The sequence below is a fragment of the Mustela lutreola genome, chromosome 2 (genome assembly GCF_030435805.1).
Source record: "Mustela lutreola isolate mMusLut2 chromosome 2, mMusLut2.pri, whole genome shotgun sequence".
NCBI classification, from domain to species: domain Eukaryota; kingdom Metazoa; phylum Chordata; class Mammalia; order Carnivora; family Mustelidae; genus Mustela; species Mustela lutreola.
The window spans coordinates 171,647,248-171,670,372 of NC_081291.1; the positions used below are offsets into that span (position 1 = coordinate 171,647,248).

Consider the following 23,125-nt stretch of genomic DNA (forward strand, 5'->3'; position numbering starts at 1 on the left):
TAGAGAACTGAAATTAGGCATTTTTTAAAAGATTATTTATTTTAGAGAGAAAGAGAGCACAGGGGAGAGGGGCAGAAGGAAAGGGAGAGAGAGAGTCTTAAGCAGACTCCCCGCTGAGTGTGGAGCCCCACGTGGGGCTCCATCTCACGACCCTGAGGTCCTGACCTGAGCTGAAATAAAGAGTCGGACATTTAACTGCGCAATGTTCGTGCCCCGTGTGGTATACATTTTTTGAGTCTCTTTTGTCCAACATTATGATTGAGTCATCTTATTGCTGCATGTTATTGTAGTTTGTTCATTTTCGTTACTGTTTGGTGTTCTTATTTTGTGAGTATTTCATTATCCATTCTGTAACTGATGGACATTTGAGTAGTTTTGGTTTGAATAATGTTGCTGTGAAGGTTCTAGAACATGTCTTTTGGTGTACATATGCATGTATTTCAGATAGATATATATCAGAGTGGAATATGTGTAAGAATGGAATTGCTGGGTCACAGGGTATGAATGCATTCCAATATAGTAGAATATATGTGTACATTTTTGAAATTTTAATATGTTTACATGGCATCTGTTGATCATTTGAAAGTGAGTTATTATGGCTTGATTAATTGGTTAGCCCACATGAAATTATTGCCTGTTTATATTAGGGCCTAACTGTGTATGTGGTTTCAGTGTAGCTAGAAGTTCAAAGACTCTGTTCTAGCCTCTAATTGGTATGTTATATGGGGCCTGTCTCAACCCTTTTGAGTTTGTAGTTCCACTTCTGTAACTGAGAAGATAGAAAAAATTATGATATATAATTATGGCGACTTCATCTCCACATCTCTGAAATTATTTTGAAATGTTCTAAAAAATGTTTTCTAAGTGTGCTTTTTGTGATATCTGCTAACTTGAGGAAAAAAACTACCTATAAAGCTGATTTCTGATCCTGTATTTTTCACAATGATTAAGTAGTGTTGGGATATGCAAGAATCTACTTGGGCTTTTCAGTAAGCAGGCATGATTTTAATAATAGGCTAATTCATGTAGGACCCATGTTCAAATGATTTTTTTTCCTTTAGATGGTAACATTTTTCAGGAAGTTTAACAATATTGGAAAATTATAGTACTAAATTTTACTATCCAAATAATTTGATAAACTAGAATTTCATATCCAAAGAAATCTTTGAATTTTATGGTAAACTTTTAGTTGAGCTAAATGAATCAAACAGGAACCATTGTGTTTGGGCTTATTTTTAGTGTCGGCTGTGTATATTTTAACAATCCATTCTTTTGTGTGGTGTTTTCCCATGTATATCTGTATCTGCAAGTCAGTTTCAGAGTTAGAGAAAAATGAGCTAATATTTAATAGGTGAATAGTAATTAGTTATCAGCAGGGCGTATTTAGTTCATTTTCATGAGAACCTTCTTTGTTGCTTTTTGTTTCATTTCTTTTCAAAGCCTGTAGTGTGTCTAGCCCTGTTCTTCACTGCGATTAGGGGTGTGTGGAAGATCTGCAGGGTGAAACCCAAAACTTGGTGGGAGTCTCTGAACTCCTCTTCACAGACCCATCCCTGGCCTGGAACTGGAAGTCATGGTGGGCATTTTAGTGAATCTTTCATAGAGTTAAATGTATTCCATTTAAAAGGAATACATCTTTTTTTTCTTTCTGAAATTATCACTCTTTTTTCTTTTCTTTTCTTTTTTTTTTTTTTTTTTTTTGGTGGTGTGGAAAATATTTCATATAAAGTAGATGATAGGTTTTGTGTTAATGCCCTTTTGGTAAATGAAAAACATAGGAATCCTTTGTTAGTCTCCCCTATTTTTGTTGTGAAACATTTCAAGGTCTCTGAAAACCAGTGGTTCCTAGAACATCCTTCTCCATCAGTCCCTTTTATATTGAAAAGGTTAACTTCTCGGCATCACAGTTTTTTTCAGAGCGCCTTAGTTAATTTTACCCTCCATTTATTCCTCCAAGCTGGCCTCTCAAAAAGCCCTGGGCATGCTGTATGCTCTGTGCCAAGGGAATCTCTTTCTGCCTTTCCCTCTCCTTCTCTCAGGTGCCAGAATGGAGCAGCAACACCCTTAGGATCTCGCAGCTGCTCCTTTCAAACTTGGATGCTCCCTGGCCTCCTTCCAGCCCGTGGTGTCGAGTGCATCACTCCCCCACAGGCAGTGCCAAGATCTTTTTCTCTTTGATTAGAGGTTCTCATGATAAAATTAGTTAGCTGGGCTTGATTGACATTTTCCATGGATATTTATGCTGGTGGGAAGGCAGGGAGGCTCTGATTGCTCTTTAATTATTAAGTTACAAGGAGATATATAGCAGCGGGAAGAAATCGGTTCTAGGTGGAGAAAGCACCTTAGTGGCATTTGGAGAAGATATTTTTAATTTTTTGGCTTGGCAGAAAAATTTCTCTACTCTTCCCCCGAAAAACACACACCCTCTGTTGTTCTTCAGGGTATAACCAAACATAGCCAATGATTGCTTACGTTTAGGAATCTCAACTGTGAGTGGTGATGGAGGGAGGTCACCGAAGGGAGTGCTCACTCGCTCCTTTTTCAAGTGAGGCACAGGTGAACCACACTTAACGCTGAGCTAGTGATGTGTGTGGTCGTCTTCTGTTTCCTGTGGTAGGAGGAAGCAGGCCTTCTCTCTGACCTCTGGCAATATATTAACCACTCAGAAGAATTTAGTTCTCTTAGGACAGAGATGTGGGGGTGAAGTGGGGTGTGGTGATGAGGTTATTATCAGCCTGATGTTGATATTTACGCATGTGAAAAGTACAGACTGTCCCAGGACTGGGCCATCCAGAACTCAGGGTGAGTTCCTCAGGGTTATTGAGCAAGAATGATGACAAATGAAAGCCCATCAGTGGTTACCCTTGAGTCTGTGCTGAAAGAGAAGCTAAATCATTCCAAAACAATGACTTTCTAGCCCTGTGATGACATTAGCTGACTCCCAGCACACTGACTGTGTCATGAGAGGAACTGATAGCTACGTGATTTGGAAAACAGAATGGAATTTCTCATAAATCTTTAATTAGGTACTTAGATCTTGAGGCTGCTTTAGATGCAGTTTAACTTAGAGACTGAGCAATGAAAAATAAAAGATCTTCTGAGGTTGCTGCTAAATAGTGGGTTACAGATGTTAAACAGCTCTGGGAATCACCTGCGGGTCTTCCTAAAGTGCAGACTCTGACTGGGCTGGGGTCTGAAATTGCACATTTTTAACAGACTGGGAGGTGATGTTTCTGCTTCCTGTCCAAGGACTGAAGTTTGAGTATAACTGCTAGACATTTATTTTAGTTCTTGCCTTGGATCTTGAATGCTGAACTGAAATCTAAGGCCTACTAAGTAACATTATCACCTAGTCTTCATGTGTAGTCTTTTGTAACACTTGATGATGAAAACCCTGTTCGTAATGAAGAAGATATGTTTTATTTTTTCCTGTAGGGTCTACATTATAGGTGTATTATGGGAAGAAAGGTGATAAATAATAGTAATAGGATCCAAATTAAATCCACCAACCAACATACTAGAAGTTCCTTCTGATCAGAAACCAAATACTAGGCTACACATAGCTATTTGCAGACCTCTCCATGCGGTGCCATATTCACATGTGTGTTACACCTAACAGATGTCTGGGAAACAGATTTTTGTGACAGATTTTGACACAGGAAATATCAGGCTCCATAAAACTTAATGGAAAAATGTATTGCTTAACTGCAGTCCATTTTTAAAGAACAGATTGCAGTACGATCAGCGGAATCATTTGGACCTTGAGAGCTTTGGCAGAGTCTCCCTATACAGAGATGTCCCTTCGAGAATGTCACCTGGTGGCATGGCACTCGATTGGTTATTGACAATGTTGTGTTTGGTGCTGGCCATATTCAGCTCCATATTCTATTTTAAATCATGGAGAAGGACATATTTCTTCACTAAATTTTTATCTGGTGAATCATTTCTGGAAGTGAGGGAATTACTGTGGTATTTTGAAATAGAAACACATCTTTTCAGATGTGCATCAGCAATGTGATCAGAGTCTGTTTCAAATGGTAATACACCAGGGGCTGAGAGTATGCCAAAGTAGAACATCTGCTTCTAAGACATAGGCTTCTGGAGCATCCCTCTCTGTGTGCTATTTTCTTTTGTTTGTTTTGTTAGTTTGTTAAATCTAGATTATATTCCATCAAGGATGCTAGGAAGAAACCCTCAAAATTCAGTTATTACAATCGAGAGATCTTCAACAAAAGCTTTTAAATTGGGGTAAATGAAGATCTGAGAATTCCTAGTTATAAGTTTAGATTTTGTGCTACACTTTATTAAAAGTGGTTTTATTTTTCGGTTTGGGTTTTTTTTTTTTTTGTTTTGTTTTGTTGTTGTTGTTGTTGTTGTTTGTTGTTTGTTTTTCCCTCTCTAGTCTCTTGTAGATGCAGCCTTCCCTGGTGGGCTCATAGTCAGATATGTAGACCCCTGTACCCTTGGGCAGTCTGGGGAGACGGTGGGCCTGTACTGGTACAATGGACAGGCCTCATAGGAAGGCAGTTCAGTATCTGTAGCATGGTCTTGCTACCCAATCCCCCTGTTCCCCGAATACACATTACTTCTGACCCTGCCGTCTGTCACATTGCCAGACTCCTCTACACCCACAGGCTTGCTGCTATCTACTAGGCTTGCTGCTTTTCTCTGGCATGTTCTTCTGCCTTGCTCCTGCCTCTTACTTTTTTTAAGAGGCCCACGGTTGAGAACTTTTTCCGTTTAGCTTCTGTGTTCCTGAAGCACATTGAATACACCTCAATTATACAATTACACTGTATTGTGTGTTTTCATACATAATTACCCACTTAAATTATAAACTCCTGGAGGGCTGGGGTATAGCTGGTTTTCTTCTTGTTATTCCCCACTGCCTGGTGCTAATAGCAGATCATTGCAGAGCCTCAAAAAATATTTATTGAGTGAATAACTTTATTTACAGTCACTGGAATTCCATATATATAGATAGATAGATAGATATAGAGCTATATACCTATATAGATATATATATATCTGTACTTACAGGTCACAATTTCTATGCATATAAAATTATTTTAAAAAACAGTGAGAACTTATGTTTGTGAAGACAAGCTAGACTTTCAGGGAAGGGGGCGCTGCATCCTGAGTAAGATACACCAGCAAATGGAAGATGAACTGAAGCTGCTTTTATAGCTTCATCTTTTTGACTTATTTGTAGCTTTTCTTTCTCTCCCAATATTTGATTCCTTAAGAAACACTTGATTTAAGCAGGAAATAAGATTTTCATAAGTTAACACACAGTCTTTCTCCCATCATTCTGATGTTTAACTGAAATATTAAATATAGCTTCGTCTTTTTAAATATTTGGATTTTCGGGACACCTGGGTGGCTCACTTGGTTAAGCGGCTGTCTTGGGCTCAGGTCATGATCCCAGCGTCCCGGGATTGAGTCCCACATCGGGCTCCTTGCTAGGCTGGGAGCCTGCTTCTCCCTCTGCCTCTGCCTGCCACTTTGTCTGCCGAGCTCGCGCTCTCTCTCTCTTTAACAAATAAATAAATAAAATCTTTAAAAATAAATAAATCAATATTTGGATTTTCTTATTAAGTTTCAATGTTGGGTATCTCTAGGAGAGGAATAATGACTGATTCTTGTGCTTTGCTTATAAATTAAATGTGTTGGTATAGCAGTTTTCTCTGTCGAATAATCATTTCACTAAAAGCATTTACATGGTAGGCAGGTACAGGATCTGTTCAGCAGGATTTTTAGATGTCTTCTCAAATGACATTATAGCGATGGTGTCGGTACAGCTGAAAGCCAAAAGAATTATGCCTAAAAAGAAAATCATCAGTGTGTATACTTCAGTGTTGCTAAGTAAGGGATTATTACTAGTGCTTGACTTTTAGGCAGAGACCCCAGTGAGTAGAATTGGGTAAGCCAAAATCCAGGATGATTTCTAACCTAGACATACATTAAACCTAGTTATATGATGTCATCTTCAAAAAACAAGGGATTTAAATGGCAGCTCATTTAAAAGATCTGACTATACATAGAAAGTCTATAAACTTTTCAGGTCCTTGCTTTCATTTTACACACATGTGATACTAAGGGGATTCTCTACCTTTGAGCATTTAAGACTTGAAGAAATTAAGTCTGTTGTTAGTATAAATCAGTGGATTAGCCTAATGGTATTTTCACAGTTCAGTTCATTGTGTGGTTATGTAAATAAATATGCTTTAGAAATTAACTGTATTAAATTCCTTCTGATCCAAATCTGAATAGGCTGCTTTCCAATTAGTATAGTCCAGATTTTGTCTAAAAAATCTCTCTTGGTTGGTTGGTTTTAGTATCAGAGAAAACAGAGGTTGTAAATTTTATAATATTCAATGTGTAAAATTATTTTGTTAGGTAGGAATACAACTCTTAATGTGTTTGGTTTTTTAAAATCCCTGCTATTTATTCATACTGACGGAAGAGGGTCCTTTCAACTGCTGCTATTGATGATAATGATTTTAATAAGTTAGTAGCACTTAATAGTTCTGGTAATGATTAATATTTATCAGATGCTTGCTATTTGTCAGTTTCCTAAGCCAATTATTTAACTGCTGCATATCAAACCACCACAAAACTTAGTGGCTTAATTAACAACAATTATTCTTTGTTAGGATTTTGTACGTTGATTTCCTATGGTGTTGGCTCGGGTGTTAGTTCAACACATGATGGCCTCGATCACCTACCTAGCAGGTGAGGTGTTGCTGCCTTGCAGCTGGGGACTTACTAGGGCCCTGCTTCCTGACTGCTTGTGCCTCCTCACAGCATGGCAGCTAAATTCCAAGAACCTTTTCCAAGATGCAGAGGCAGAAACTATAGATCTCGTAAGGTCTAGCCTCCGAATTTATGCAGAGTCATTTCTACCACATTCTACTGATCAAGGCCAGGCATACCTTAGACCAGGTACAAGGGGAGGAAAAGTAGACACCACTCCATAATAGGAAGAGTGGTAAAGAATATTTGGCCATCTGTAATCCTCCACAAATCCCATGAGACTAGTACTCATAATTCATATTTCAGAGATGAGGAAACTAAAGTTTAGAGAGCATAGCTTAGTACCCAAGGTCATTCAGCTACTAAATGTAAACCAAATTTAGGTTAATTTGACGCTGGAGCTTTTAACTAATGTCATATACTGCCTTCAGGGGGGTAGGTAGATTAGATCTATTTGTCTTCTCCAAAACCAGTATCTGAGGGGGTTTTATTGACGTGGGGGTTATTTGGTTTGCAATCAGGCTGAAATAGTAAAGGGATTTTATTCATATTATTGATCAGCCACCCTTTGATTCGTATTATTGATCAGCCATCCCATTTGATTCATATTATTGATCAACCAGCCTAGGGAGACATAATAGTCTCCCTAAATTTGGATATTTCTACACTCTTGGTTGAGATGAAAGTTAAAATTCTTAGACCTGCTATTATCTTATGGTTACTACATATATTAACACATTTTTTTAACCAAAAACAAACAAAATTAACTTTTTATACCATGTTTTCTCCTGGGCATACTCTTTTTTAGCAGTCTATATTTTTTGTATGGTTTCAGTATCCTACAGTTTACTGTTCATTAGGATGAAACACAGGGCTTTTAAATTGCCCTTTTTGTTGTTATTTCTGCTGCTTTGTGGTTTTCTTTTGAGAGCCAGTGTTTTTCAAGGATTTCTTCTTGTTGAAAAATGATAAATGTCAGAGATGTCTATTATGGTAAGGAACAGAAAAAAAATTAAGGCTTCCAAATATACTAATGATTTCTTATGTTTACTCTAAGTTCAATTTTCTATGTTCGATTTTTGAATCCCGACTCCAGGATCTCTGCACTCTCTGAGGGAGACCTGTTAAGGAACGTCTGTAACTTGGAGGGGTTATAGAGCATCTCCTACTTCGTATTAGTTGTGGGTTATGAAATGGATTCGCGGTGTTTGTCTCAAGCCTGCGGGCTTTGTAGTGCTAGGGCTCTCTATTCCTGTCCTACTGGCCGGATTGAAAGTTATGATCCACTCCTAGAATGTTACGGGACCTCAGTAATGAGATACTGCATTCACCTCATTTTATAGAGGAAAACCCTTTGAATAAGAAGCTTTCAGCTCTTTCTCCTGTTGTGGATCAATGAGACAGGCAGAACTCTGTCTAGAACCCTACTTTACAGTGCCATGTTTTCCTCCACTGTATTAGAGTTCGTCCTTCATGGGGCTTGTTTTTGGCAATATGGAAGCCACTTGTCTCAGAAGGGCCCATCACCACCGCTCAGCTACAGAATAAGTTAAATCTAGTTTAAGAAAATCTTAGACCTTAAAAAAAATTTTTAATATATCTGTTGTTGCTTTCTCTGTTCAGAAATTTTAAGAGGTTGATGGTGGTCCAGGAAAATCCTACTGCAAACAACTATGACAGGCATGTTTTCCTCTGATTGCTTTATCTTTCTGTTTTTCATTTTGAAAGAGAAAAATATCTCCAGGTACTCAGTGCTTTAAAAACCCCAGCATTTCTCTGCAAGACCCCTTAAGCAGCCCTTTTCTCTTGAATCATTAGCATATATGCATATCATATATTTGGTAAGCTGAAGAAAAAGTGTGAGTAATTGAATCCTTTGGTCCTGTGTAACTAGAATTACTTTCATGCTGTTTTATGACAAAGATATATATATGATGTACTAATTTGCCTATATAGCTATCGAACTGTGTTCCTAAAAGTAATTCAACTTGAATCGAGTTTTTTTTTTTTTTTTTGAGAGACTATTATAAAGGTAGGAGATAAATTCACCAACTAGATTTAAGTATAATGAGACCTCACAGAGTAAGATGACTCTTTATTCTGCTTAGTCGTTATTCGATTGTCTGACGAATCTTCTTTGTGTTCCCTGTCTAATGTTCTAAACAAGTGAAATTATAATTGAGGCCTTCATTTAGAGGGGGATTTGGAAAAATACTCGTGTGCTGTTGGTGAACACACTATGGCCAAAAGGCTAATACATTCTAGAAAATTGAAACTCAAGAGGTCAAGTAGGTTTGGGGTGATTGCACCGGAGATGCATCCTTCACTTGAGAACCAAAGCAGCCTGGAAGTCTGGGGGGCCACAGGATGGGGACATTGCCATGGGTGTGGAAATCTGTTCACTGTCCCACATGTACATCGTAGGTTTGCTTGAGAACATCAGTAGAATGCTCTTCAATGACATTTTTGTTTCTTGTTGAAAATTGGAATACTTAAAGACAAAAAACAGAAAACAGTTATAAACTACCCAGAGATTACTACTATTTGTGTCTTTTTGTGTATATCCTATAATTTTTTCTATTTATCTATAATGTGATATTCAACTTTTAATAAAACTAAGACTGTCCTGGACCTACTATTTATTATCTTTTTTTCACTGCATTCTTTTATTTTGTGGCATATGCACGCACATACATGTTCAGGGTGTTAGAATGCGGTATCCACATCAGATGATACCAAAAATAAATGAGAGTTGCTTGGAAAAATGGTGTTTATATTTTTCGCAGTCATTTGAATGATGATCATTTTAATCCCAGTGGAAAGATGGGAAAAAAATCTCATGATTTTAGCTTTTTTCTGCTGATGACGCACAATGTGAGCATGGGAGAGATGAGCTTTATTCTCCTCTGTCTTTCACTTGCTCCGAGAAAGCAGAGTTGAAATGGGACAAAGGTATCAGTAAGGAAAATTTCCAGAACCAAAAGGAGGAAGTAACTGTCAGGAACAGGTAATGTGGTGGGAAACTATGTAATGCTTCCTCAGAAAATACAAATGTGTTCAGTTTACTTGAGGTTCTGGAAACCACACATGGGGGATGATATAGCACTAATTTCCTTTAGCTTGCTTGTATTATATTTCCACTCACGAGGAAATTTAGAAAAAAATGTTGAGAAAAAAGATCTTAAAACTCCTAGAACAGTGATTTTTTTCCTCCAATTTATACATAAACCCCAGATTTTTAATTCTCAAGGCAGCTTTTAGTAAAAATTTCTTTTCATCAAGGTTTGGAAAGTTAATGCTTTACTAAGTGGCATTTCTATGAACTCTTTTTATATTATTGCTCCTCTTGATCTGTTTATTGGCCCTGTTTTGCATTCTGGAAAAACCTTCTCTTTTTTTCTTTAAACATTTTATTTATTTGACACAGAGAGAGCACAAGCAGGCAGAGAAGCAGTCAAAGGGAAGGGAACAGCAGGCTCTCTGCTGAGCAGGGAGCCCGATGTGGGGCTCCATCCCAGATCCCTGGGATCATGACCTGAGCCAAAGGCAGCCCCTAAACCTACTGAGCCACCCAGGTGCCCCATGGAAAAACTCTCGTATTAATAGTTCTTTAAATATTTCTGTGATCCTTGAAATGAACATTTACTGAATATCTGTTACATGTAAAAAGCTCATAAAAGAATAAGAGTTTCTCTTCTCTAAAAAAAAAGTTTTGATCCGATGGAAGTGAAATTCAGTGTACATATAAAATAACCATTGCTGCTCTTCAGAGAAACCTTTGTGGTGTGGCAGGTCGTAGGAAGTGGTGGGCGTGGTGTCCAATAGATCATAGCTGAGAAAGGAGTACAGGGAAGCGACCGTGGGAGTACTTTGACATAAAATTGGTGCAGGGGAAAGTTCAACAGGCTGACGCATAGGACCTTTGTTATCATAGGGGAGGAAGAGACAGGTCAGCACAAGGTGTGGAGCAGGAAAATGGGACGCTATCGGATAGTTGGAGGAGAGGGAGAGGATGGAGAAGTGGTATGAGAAATGGCAGAAAGGCGGCCCTCTCCCACGGAGAATAGAAATCCTTGAAGGAAATATTTTAGGAAAAATTTAAACCATATTTGACAGAGTGAAAAAAACAAAACAAAAACCATCCTTGTGATTGACTGTGAGAGCAGCATCCTTATTTTGAGAGCTAACTTAACTTCTTAACTTATGAATTAGGTTTAATCAAAAGATGTCCCGTATTAAAGACAAAAGAGTTTTCTTTATTGAAGTGGATATTGTTAAGCTTTTAAACCAGTTGAAAGTACTGGTAATCATATCATACAGTAGTGGGTTCTTACAATAAATTTTCCATATAAAATTGTAAGAATCACCAAAGAGATGTTGTTAAAATTGTTGAAATCACCAAAGAGATGTTATTAACCCCACTTTGACATTGCCACAAGATTTTTTTTTTTTAAGATTTTATTTATTTGACAGAGGGAGAGAGAGATCACAAGCAGGCAGAGCAGCAAGGCAGAGAGAAAGAGAGAGGCGAAAGCAGGCTCCCTGCTGTGCAGGGAGCCCGATGCAGGGCTTGATCCCAGAGCCCTGAGATCATGACCTGAGCCGAACGAAGGCAGAGGCTTAACCCACTGAGCCACCCAGGTGCCACGCCACGATATTTTTTAACTGATATTAAAAAATTATTTGGGAAGCTTTTTTGAGATAAGGTTTATTGTCCTTTTCTTCATGGAAACTGTCATAATCCTAGGAAATTTCAAGATCTCTACAAATGACCCCATTTAACCTTGGAGTTATCAGATTCCTAGCTTTAGTAGCATTGACCCTACTGTACCTTATTGATGCGTGGCCACATTCTGCGGGTTCTGCATCACCATAGGAGTTGTAAATTCCTCTGCCTCTCTCCCTGATTACCACCTTTGTTCTGGTTCTTTCAAAGAGTCATTCCCACTGCATTGTCCTGTGCCTTTGGAGAAGTCTAAGCCCCCTAAATTCACAAAGAGTAGGATTGTGCCATCATCCTTGTGTTATCTGGGCCTAAACCAAACCCAGTATCTATAGATAGTGAAGATTTATGGGATAAGTGACTGAATGGATGAATTGAATACTTGTCCATTGTTTGCCATGGGACTATAACAGGCCACCATTGACAATTGATGATCTTAATAAAGTGAGAATGATGATTTTTGCCTCATTAAGATGGCCATCAATTTAATGGACAATAATATTGGAAAAAGAAGAAAGATTAATGATACCTATACTTTTAGACAAAAGTGGTAGGTAGAATTAATAATAACTCTTACTGTTTTTTAAATTTGATGTGTTAGGCTCTTACCTACATGCCTTATTTACATATAATAACTCAGTGAGACAGGCATTTTTATCTAAAATTTTAGGGGTGAGGAAACTGATGCAGACAGACCAGTTAAGCGACTTGTTCAAGAGTAAGGATATAAACCTAGTACTATCAAACTTCAGGATAGGATTGTTGACAAAGTAAGCAGAATATGTTTTGAACGTCACCTGGGAACTTGTCAAAGGATACTGTATTTGATTATAATAGGCATATTTCATGTTTGAGTTAGGTTTAAGTAAGGCATTTGTAAATTGTCCATTTTAAACTGTTTTAGAAAGGAAATACATTGACTGTGAGAGCAGCATCCTTATTTTGAGAGCTAACTTCTTGCTGTTCTCAGTAGACCTTCGCAGGCAATGCATTTAAGATGTCACAGAGAGATCAGAGGATGCCCACGGTTCATCTTTTCCCAGCCACAGTTTTGGGCTTGACTTCCCTGGCCATGTTAGTGGTAGATGATGTATCCTTTAACAAAAGAAAAAAGGCCTCCTTAGTTACCCAATTTAGTGCAGCTTTTGGCCTGACATAGTTTGCTAACTTCCTTTTTAAGTGAGCAGTTCAATTTCTAAAAAGTAACGTGGGACAGCTTGAAAAATTGTCCTTTCCCTGTTCAGGTGAGTGAGTTTCAGCTCACACTCTTTATTTCTCTTATGACTTGGAGTAGACTCTGAGTTTTCATTAGTAACTGCCCCAAACTCCCCTTAACAATATTGGGAACTTTAAAGCATTTGGGCAACAAATGGGTGAGATCCCGTTTTATTTAAGGCTCTCAGGATCCACCTCAATAATAGTTTGAATTCCCATGAGGGAGAAATGAAAGGCAAGTCTTACATCAGCTTGGTCTCCTCACTTTCTTAGGAATCGAAATGTTCCCCAAGGTCAAAAACCGTGTGAAGTAACTCTCTAAACCTATCTTGGAGGGCACTGCCTCAGAAATACAGTGAATGGAAATTGCTCTTTAACTGGACGTGAGTCTCATTTTAAATGCCTCTGTTTATATTCTTTATGTCCTGCCTTTCTTTTTATGTTGAATTTGTTTCACCTTGTAAAGATTAGGAAGAGCATGCTCTACCTTTTAAATGTGAGAATTGAATTATTAATAGTTTGGGGATAAAAAATGGTCTTCTCTTTCTTCTACCAAAGGTAGTACATTCTCACAAACTTTGGACCTCACTGATACAAAGTGTCACTTGAAGTTTTTCACTAATGCAGCCTTTAAAGCTTTTTTATTTCTTCCTTGATTTATGACACAGCTGTTTCCTGAATGGAGAAAATGCAAGAACTACATGTGATCTGATTAGATTACATTCTTCATGTGTCTCCCACATTTAGTGGAGGCTACACATCAAATCCTGATGTACTTTTTATTCATTTTTCAAGTTTAATTTATCACCCCAAGATGGCTGTGGTTGGTGTGTTGTCCCTCGATATTGTATCATGATCATCTGTTCATGTCTTTTTCTGCCACACAACGTGCTGCGTTTATTAAGGGTGGGATTGTGTCACCCCACATCAAATAGTGTGTGCCTCCAGTGTCTGATGTTGGCTATAGCCACCTGAAGCTCCTGAGACTCACCATAAGCAGAGAAACTTCATCGTTCCAGAATCATGCTAATTCACTCTGGTGCATCCTCGCATTCTGTTCAGTTAAATGTAACTTGACTTTTGGATGAATTGATTCATAACATTTTAAAGAAATACAGTGTTGGGTAGCCAGGACAAAAAGAAGCCCCTTGCTTTGGTAGGGAATTTTTTTTTTTTTTTTTTTTTTTTTTTTGAGAGAGAGAGAGAGAGAGAGGTGGGGAAAGTGAGAGCAGGTTGGGCGGGGAGGCAGAGGGAAAGAGAGGATCTTAAAGATGATCTTAAGCAGGCTCCACGCCTAGCACAGAGCTCTACATGGGACTCCCTCTCTTGCCCCTGAGATCATGATCTAAGCCAAAATCAAGGGGCAGATTCTTGACCCACTGAGCCACCCAGATGCCCCATTCTAGGCAATATTCTTGACCCTGTTAATGCATTTCATGGTTTTTAAAATAATATAGGTAGCCTTCCTTCTCCTCCCTTCTTCTTCTTCTTCTTCAGGTTTCCTCTAATATTTACATCTTTTACTGGTTTACCCAGTATTGCCATCTGGAAGCTACTTTTTGATCACCTGGTATTTTAAGATACTTCTGTTCTAAAGCCTATTTCTTAATTAACAATTTTTATATAAGACTTAACAAAATTTTAAAAGTGGCTTAGCTTGTGGTGGTTAATAGCAGATATGTGGCAGTAAATAGTCAGTGTGTCTTACATGTGAGAGTGTTGCAAAATTCCTTGTAAAGTTAAAGTTATGTTTACAAAATTATTGAGTGGGCAAAGTTTTTATTTCTTCAGATGTTTGGAGGTAGGGGAGTTTTAGTGATAGAAGCATATTCTTAATTAGTAATTATCCTCTATTAAGCAGTCATCATTTTGGTGTAATGGTAAGCAGTGATCAGGGGGCTTAGGGAAAATTGCCCAAGTACAGACAAATTTCATAATAGGAAAAAACATTTCATCTATAAAGAATATGTATAGTTGTTGCTTTTCTTCTGTGTCTAAATGGTTGGAGATATATTCTTGGATTTTGTTTTTTCAAAATTGGAAGTTATTTAAAGAAAAAGTGAGATGGAGAATTAAAGCACATAATATATAAATAATAGCAAACAGCAAAACCCTACAGTTATATAAAAGACAAAACCACATGCTGTGATAATAAATTTAAATGACATTGGATAGTAAAATTAGGCATCTCTTCTTTTCATGTCTTATAGATGGCAGCCTCTAAAAACATGGACCTTTTAAATAATGGATTTCCAAGGTGATCATTTACATATATGTGGTACATGTGTGTATTTAAAAATTAAGTATAAAATAAATATATATTTTGGTCTGTGTGAAAATTAAGGTAATGCAAAACCGTTGCATTCACATATTTTTAACAACTTGAATTTTAGTTTCGTTAAAGACTAAGGGCAGGGCGCCTGGTTGGCTCAGTGGGCTAAAGCCTCTCTACTTTCGGCTCAGGTCATGATCCCAGGTCCTGGGATCAAGCCCCGCATCGGGTTCTCTGCTCAGCAGGGAGCCTGCTTCCTCCTCTCTCTCTGCCTGCCTCTCTGCCTATTTGTCATCTCTGTCAAATAAATAAATAAAATCTTTAAAAATCAAAAAAAAAATAATTAGATAAAGACTAAGGGCAAAAAAAAAAATGTATCTTTTCCCACTGCCATAGTTTGTACAAAAAGTAAAAAGTGTGGCAATCCATTTGTAGGAGTAGGAAAATTGAACTCTTTCACACATTTTATTTATTTATTTATTTATTTATTTATTTATAAAGGTTTTCTTTATGAGAGAAAGAGCTCAAGGGCGCATGAGTTGGGAGGAGGAAGGGAGAAGGGAAGTAGTCCCACCCACAGGGAGCCCAATATGGGGCTTGATCCCCGGACCCTGAAATCATGACCCAAGCCACAGTCAGACGCTTAACTAAGTGAGCCCACCCAGACACCCCTCTTTCTGAACATTTTAAAATTAAGTAGATGATTAGTTCTATGGGTACTAGTGATTACTAGAGCTTCTAGACTCTATCATGTTACTATTTCTGCTTTAAAGTATAGTGTCTTATAGCTAGTGGATCACATAGCTGAGATGGGTAATCATTGACATTGTGCTTCAGACTTTAGATCTAACAAATAAAAATGAAAAACATTTGGATAGGATTATGATTAAAGAACATAAAGGGATGGAGAGCAACCAGTTCAGACATAAGGAACAGTTGGTTTACCCTAATTATAGACATCGTGATTTTTCTTTTTTCTCCTGTGTGTATCAATTGGAAGTTTGGTGGAAAATTAACCCTTTTGCTTAATGATATAAATAAATTTCTTGCAGATTTTCTAAAAGGACTTTATGCCCTTCCTTAAACTCAAATTTCAAAAGTCAGTTGCAGTTTGTACTGGCCACAGTTCCTCCCTTTGATCTGGTTCAGTAGTTCAGTTTTCATTTCCTACAACTGAATTTCTTGTATCTACCATCATCTAAATGAGGATGTTGACATCAATGAAAGGATCAAAGACTCAACTAAAGAACGCTCACATTTGGATTAGGCTGAATTGTGTGGAAGTGTGGCTGAATCTAAGAAAATAATGGAATAATGTGTGTAACCGTAACAATTTTGCAGATTGTTTATTGTTGCCAGTCAAGCATTAAAATATGGCCTAAAATTCTGACTCTTCTTTCTCATAAATATTCTCATAGATTATAAACATTGTGGAAATTGAGACATTTTTGGTTTTCCAATACAGATGAACTCACTGAGGTATAGATTATACTCTTGCTTTCCTTTCATTCCTACTTTGCCCACTTTTTATCATGAGTACCTTCATGTATTCCGTATTCATCTTACATGGGAAGCTGTTGGCTTCTTTTCGAAATGTTTTAGAGAGTGGTACTCATTGACTTTATTGACAGGTGCATATTATATGATCTCTTAGGTACCTAACATGTTTTCACTTACTATCTGAGAGTTATTAAGCACAGATATGAGACCGTGAGGTGAAGAACCACATCTCTCAGTGTCCAGGGCCTACTGACTGAGACGTTGTAAGGCCTTCAATGCAGTGCAGTAAATATCGTCTATATTTACTTTTAGTCCTAAAGCAATTGACTCATCCCATCCTCACATCCTGACCCCTCAACACACCCACAAAAATAGCTGAAGTTTCAAAATAGAGTATTATATGTGTACCTATTGAGGCCTGGTGATTCTGAAGAAAGAGAAATATAAAAAAGCAAGGTCAGTTCAAAACTGACCAGTTCTTCAGTGTTCTGTGTTTCAGTTGCTTCTTTACTGTTTTGCACTGGCAGTTTTGGACTGATGAACATAATGTTGTAAATTTCTTAGGAAGTGGCGGGAAGGAATGCCCGTGATAGTAGTATTTTGAAGTGTGAATCATATTTTGAATCACATTTTGAATCCTGTCAGAATCCCCAGAATTCACACCTGCATTTCCCTCCATTTCAAACCTTTTTTTTAATACCACTTTAACTTTTTCTTTCTGAAGCAGATTTAATCCTCTGCTCCATCTTTTTAATCCATTTTGGTTCCCTGTTCCCTCCAGCAGTAGCCCTTAGCAAGGGGAGTACATTAGAATCGCTCAGGGAGCTTCTGGACTTATGCACATACCTGGAACCCATCACCAGAAACTTTTATTTCTTGGTGGGAGTAGAAAGCCTATTTGACAAAGAGTTTGTTCATTGTTTCCGGTGCTTCTTTATGTGCTGTCCCCACCAAGATTTCTCATCCTGTGTCTTGCCATTTCCATCAATAGCTTCTGATCTTCTCTAGCCATGCTAAACCCGGCTATGACACAAAGCCTTCTATCCTGTTCCTCTACACTTTGTATGGAAGCTGTTGCTGCTGCCCTGGTCAATGCCTTCTGCTTCCCTTTCCTTCCTTCCCTTCCCCTGCTCCAGGTGTTCTATCTGTCAAACTGCATAATCTTCGTAGCTTCTCCTCTAATGACCAATCTTTCCTCACTGCCCCATGTAGAAGTAGTCACGCTATCTTCTGTGTGTAGTGTTTATATTTGATTACGGTCTTTGCAGGAGTGCAATTCTCCCATTCAACTGTAAGCCCATTGAAACCGTGTAATTTATCTTGTTCATGTTTATGTTAAACGAACACATGGGTGAATCATAAAGTGAAAGCCTCGTAGGAATTTAAATGGATAGTTTGTATGAACACTGTTTTTAGATGCATTCTTAAGTTGAGGTTCGTGATCTGCCCCCAAGATGTGATGTTAATACTGTACATAATTTTATCTTTCATAATATATATTCCCATTAAAACTTGCACATATGTTTATTTATTTTTTTCATTTACCCCTTGTGTCCACAGACGAAATCTCACGAAACTGTCCCTTATCTTCAGTCACATGCTGGCAGAAATCAAAGCCATCTTTCCCAATGGGCAGTTCCAGGGAGATAACTTTCGTATCACAAAAGCAGATGCTGCTGAATTCTGGAGAAAGTTTTTTGGAGACAAGTAAGTAGAGATCATTATAGTCTGTGTCCAATTTTGAAGAACGACCTCATCCTGCCTCCGGTTCCCCATGGTTATGGATTTCACTCGAATATTTTGAGACTGTACTGGCACATTTTTGATGAGTATTTTGATTGCAATTTTCCTATTCAGCCACCAAAAGTATGCTTTAATAACTGAATAGTTTTATATCCTTGCAAAGCAAATATCAGTTATACTACATTTACTTGAAGAGCATTCACTGAGTGAAATAGCTTGCTCTAAGGTGTAAAAGGTATGTAAGATGGAATCTCTCAAAAGCTCACAGCTTTTTATGACTTAGTACACACTTAAGACACGTGCACTATAGAAGGCAGAGAAGGATAGATACTTTCAAAATGGCACAAAGAAATTGTTCTGACAATTCAGAGAGGGCAGCAGTTGCTTCATGACTGAATGAATCAAGGACTGCTTCTCAGAGGAGGTGGTGTGTGAGCTCGGTTGAGACTTGATATTCAGGTGGGAAAGAAAGCCTTGGCACCCCAGTTCAGGCTTTCTTTGTGTCGATGCACAGAGAGTAAGTGTGTAAACGAGATAGAGAAATGAGGATCATGTTATCACAAAGTAGCAGATAGAGATGATTTCCTTTAGGTACTTCCTCCCCAGACACGAACTTTGGTGAGCACACTCAGAATGTCCTTGAACGCCAGTAGAACCCTGGCTGAGTGTGAAGGGGGAAGAGTGCTTGCTTACACATAGATTGTTTTCATGCCTTAGTTAAAAATCTCCATGTTAACTGGTGAAATGAGACCTATAAAATGTTGGTATACACTTTTGATGGTTTTAGTCCTTTGATGCTGGTGAATTCACTGGAACAATGAGTTTCCTTTCTTCTTTTCTTTTCTTTATTTTTTTTTCCTCTTAATGAAGTGCTATGCTTATCTCAGTACTAAGTGGTTAGCTTTCTAACTTTTGGCTTTGGAGATGTTAAAGCCCTTTCCATATTTCTTAAATAAAATGTATTCTGAATGATTTGTCAGCACTAAAGGGTGAAATACTGTTATTGCCACTAACATGGACGTTTTGTGTTCCAGAAATCTAGCCATTTATAATGCTCCTGTATCCATTCACAAATGCAAAATTAAAAGGAAAGATTCATCCTCCTCTAAATTAGAATAACAGCCAAAAGTATACTAATTAAATACTTGTGGACCATAGAAAGCAGAAAGGCATTGCCCAATTCTGGGAGTCCAAAATGAGAGGGTTTCTTCAAGTCACAGCTCATATATTAACACTTTGAGCCTAACACACAACAGTTGGTAATCTTCGACATCTACTTTATCTTAAAATTTTAAGAACATTTATAGGCCAAAATGTTTGTGGTATTTCTTTTTGAAAACTGAAAATTCTGGTGAATCATGAAATTGTTCACTTGTCAAAAGGTCAGTAAAAAAATGGAAAGATTGCCCACACACCTTTTTTTTTTTTTTTTTTTTTTTTAAAGAGAGGAGTTTGTGTTGCTGGTACCTCAAGCCACAGAGAATTATGTATGCATTTCAGACTTCTTCATTTCGATTTATTTATAACCATAGACATCAAGGGGCTGACATTTCTCTCCAACTGCTACATGAGTAAAATCACTATTAAATCAAATGGGGCAGTCTTAAAATACTGATTAAATACTCTCCTTACCTCCCAAGCCTTTTTATGCCTTTTTCTCCTGTCTTCACTTACTTGAGAAAGCTGTTTCATTTTTCTTTAACATTTTACTTTTGGGATGAGAGCCAAATTTAAAGCTCCTTCTGGAACTCAGACATATTTCCATAGTCATCAAAATTAATGATTCTTTTATTAGATCATTGGAGAAACCATCTTTATATTCTCTGTGGGTTTTTGCCTTATTTCACAATATTTTATTGAATGAATAAGCAAATACATGAATGATGTAGCCTTTCAAAAGGTTGAATTCTTTTATCTTCCTTATGCTCTAATACTAGTTTATATTTTTGCATAATTTCTCATATGGAAGCATTTCTGTCATTTATCTAGCTACACATTGAAGCCATGTGAGAATGCTTTTATTTGATCTAACCAGTGCCTTTAAACTTGAGAACAGTATTGTTTCCACAAATGTAATCATTGAGCAGTTAGTTCTAAAAAGAGCCAATCGGGTTATGATTTTTATAAAGCAGTTTTTAAGCTTAAGGTATTATTGCAATTTTTTTTTTCAAAGTAACTGTCAGAATAAGATATTAAGATTGAATTAAAATTGGGGGAAAAAAACTATTTTTCAAAAGATTTTGTAAAACTCCTAAAAGCATTTTTAGTATTCAGGCCTCATAAATACAGGAAGCAAGAAAAAAAAATTTTCTTTTAATTTTAATTGCAGTATAATTAACATAGGATGTTATATTAGTTTCAGGTGTATAATATAGCGATTCAACAGTTCTATACATAACTCAGTACAGTGCCCCTTCGGATAAGTATGTCTTAATCCCCATCACCTGTTTCACTTAGTCCTTCCACCTCCTTTCTCTTTGATAACCACTAGTTTGTTCCTTATAGTAAGAGGTTTTTTTTGTTTGTTCATTTGTTTTGTTTCTTAAATTCCACATATGAGTAGAATCATTTGGTGTTTGTCTTTCTCTGACTTATTTTTAGCATTAAACCTCTAGATCTATCTATGTTGTTGCAAATAGCAAGGTGTTATTCTATTTTATGGCTGAGTAATATTTCACTCTACATGTATACACATCTTCTTAATCCATTCAACTATCGATGGGCACTTGGGCTGCTTCCATATCTTGGATATTGTACATAATGCTGCAGGAACATATGGGTTCATATATCTTTTTACATTCTTTCGGTAAGTACCCAGTCGGGAAATTACTGAATCATATGGTATTTCTAATTTAAATTTTTTGAGGAACCTCCATACAGTGTTCCACGGTGGCTGCACCATTTTGCATTCCCTCCAACAGGGCACGAGGGTTCCTTTTTCTCTGCATCATCACCAATAGTGTTGTTTCTTGTGTTTTTGATTTTAGCCTTTCTGACAGGTGTTAGGTGATATCTCATTGTGGTTTTGATTTCATTTCCCTGATGGTTAGTGATGTTGAGCATCTCTTCATGTGTCTGTTGGCCATCCGCATGTCTTCTTTGAAGAAATGTCCGGTCATGTCTTCCACCCATTTTTTAATTGGATTATTTGGGAGGTTTTTTGGTGTTGTGTAAGTCCTTTATGTATTTTGGATACTAACCCCTTATTGAATATGTCATTTGCAAATATCTTCTCCCACTCAATAGGTTGTCTTTTTGTTTCCTTTGCAGTGTAGAAGGTTTTTTGTTTTGTTTTGTTTTGTTTATTTTTGTAAGCTCTATGCCCAACAAGGGGCTTGACCTCATGCCCCCCCAGATCAAGAGTATCCTGCTCTATGGACTGAGCCAGCCAGGTGCCCACAAAGCTTTTAATTTACTTTTGATGTAGTCCCAATGGTTTGTTTTTGCTCTTGTTTCCCTTGCCTCAGGAGATCTATCTAGAAAAAAGGTGGTTATAGTCAATGTCAGAGAAATTACTGCTTGTGTTTTCTTCTAGGATTTTTATGGTTTCGGGTCTCACGTGTATATCTTCAATCCATTTTGAGTTGTTTTTGTTTATGGTGGAAGCAAGTGGTCCAGTTTCATTCTTTTGCATAAAGCTGTCTAGTTTCTCAAGCACCATTTGTCAAAAAGTCTGTCTTTTTCCCACTGCATAGTCATCCCTCCTTTGTTGAAGATTAACTGACCATATCGTCATGGGTTTATTTCTGGGCTCTCTGTTCTGTTCCATTGATCTGTGTGTCTTATTTTTATGCTAGTACCATACTGTTTTGATTACTATAGTTTCATAGTGTATCTTGAAATTCAGGATTCTGATACCTCCAGTTTTATTCTTTTTTTTCTGAGATTACTTGGCTATTTCAGGTTCTTTTATGGTTCTATAGAAATTCCAGGATTATTTGTACTAGTTGTGTGAAAAATGTTGTTGTTATTTTGATAGAGATTACATTAAATCTGTAGATTGCTTTGTATAGTATGGACATTTTAACAATATTTGTTCTCCTAATCCATGAGCATGGGATGTCTTTCCATTTCTTGGTGTCATGTTCAATTTCTTTCATCAATATTTTATAGTTTCCAGAGTTCAGGTCTTTCACTTCTTTAGTTAAGTGTATACGTAGGTGTTTTATTCTTTTTAGTGCAATTATAAATGGGATCATTTTCTTGATTTCTCTTTCTGCTACTTCATTATATGTGTATAGAAATGTAACAGATATCTATGTATGATTTCGTATTCCAGCAGACAAAAATCTTTAGGTGTCATGCCTAATAGTTCATTTCTGTGCTTCTCAACCTTTTCAAAGTCATGGCTAGGCCCACCTCTCTGCTCTGTCTAGCTGCCAAAAGGCTGTGCCTGACTGGAGTCCCAAGTCGATCAATAAGAATGATGTCCCATGGTAAACTGGTTGGGAAGGTCTGCATTTGTTAGGTTTTTATGCAGATTCATTAAATGTTTCAATGCTTGAGTCCTGCTTCTGCTTTCTTAGTCTGTTGACCAGGAGGTAGTAGAAATACGTAGAGAAAGAGAAGTGACATTATTGAATAAATGTGTCTAAGTAAATTCTGCAAAATAAGATCAACACCAAACTGAATCTTTGCACTCTGGAATAGTAGTTTAGAGTCCAGAAACTCTAGGCACCAGTCTCAGAAAGTAGATTACTAACTGTTAAAAACAACAAAATTCCATTGGCGGGATTAGACCGTGGCTGACAGTCATTTTTCTAAGCGAGTCAGATAGCAGGTTTGGGGCCACTGGTGCTAAGCACTTCTTTACACTGAAGAGATTTAGACATACATTTCCAGCCAAATTATAATTCAGCAAGAACTATGAATTCTTAACCTGCATCTTTTTATGTCTCACCTTCTTTCCATCCTTA

At 37.4% G+C, this 23,125-nt stretch overlaps 1 protein-coding gene across 5 annotated transcripts in view; it reads left to right on the plus strand.

Moving 5' to 3' along the window:
- The window catches only part of CBLB (Cbl proto-oncogene B), a 218,962-nt gene that overhangs the window by 72,344 nt on the left and 123,493 nt on the right, over positions 1-23,125 (plus strand). For all 5 annotated transcript variants that reach the window (XM_059164255.1, XM_059164254.1, XM_059164256.1 and 2 more), the window contains exon 4: positions 18,027-18,173. In XM_059164255.1, coding sequence (XP_059020238.1) covers positions 18,027-18,173 — 147 coding nt within the window. The remainder of the gene's footprint in view (positions 1-18,026; positions 18,174-23,125) is intronic.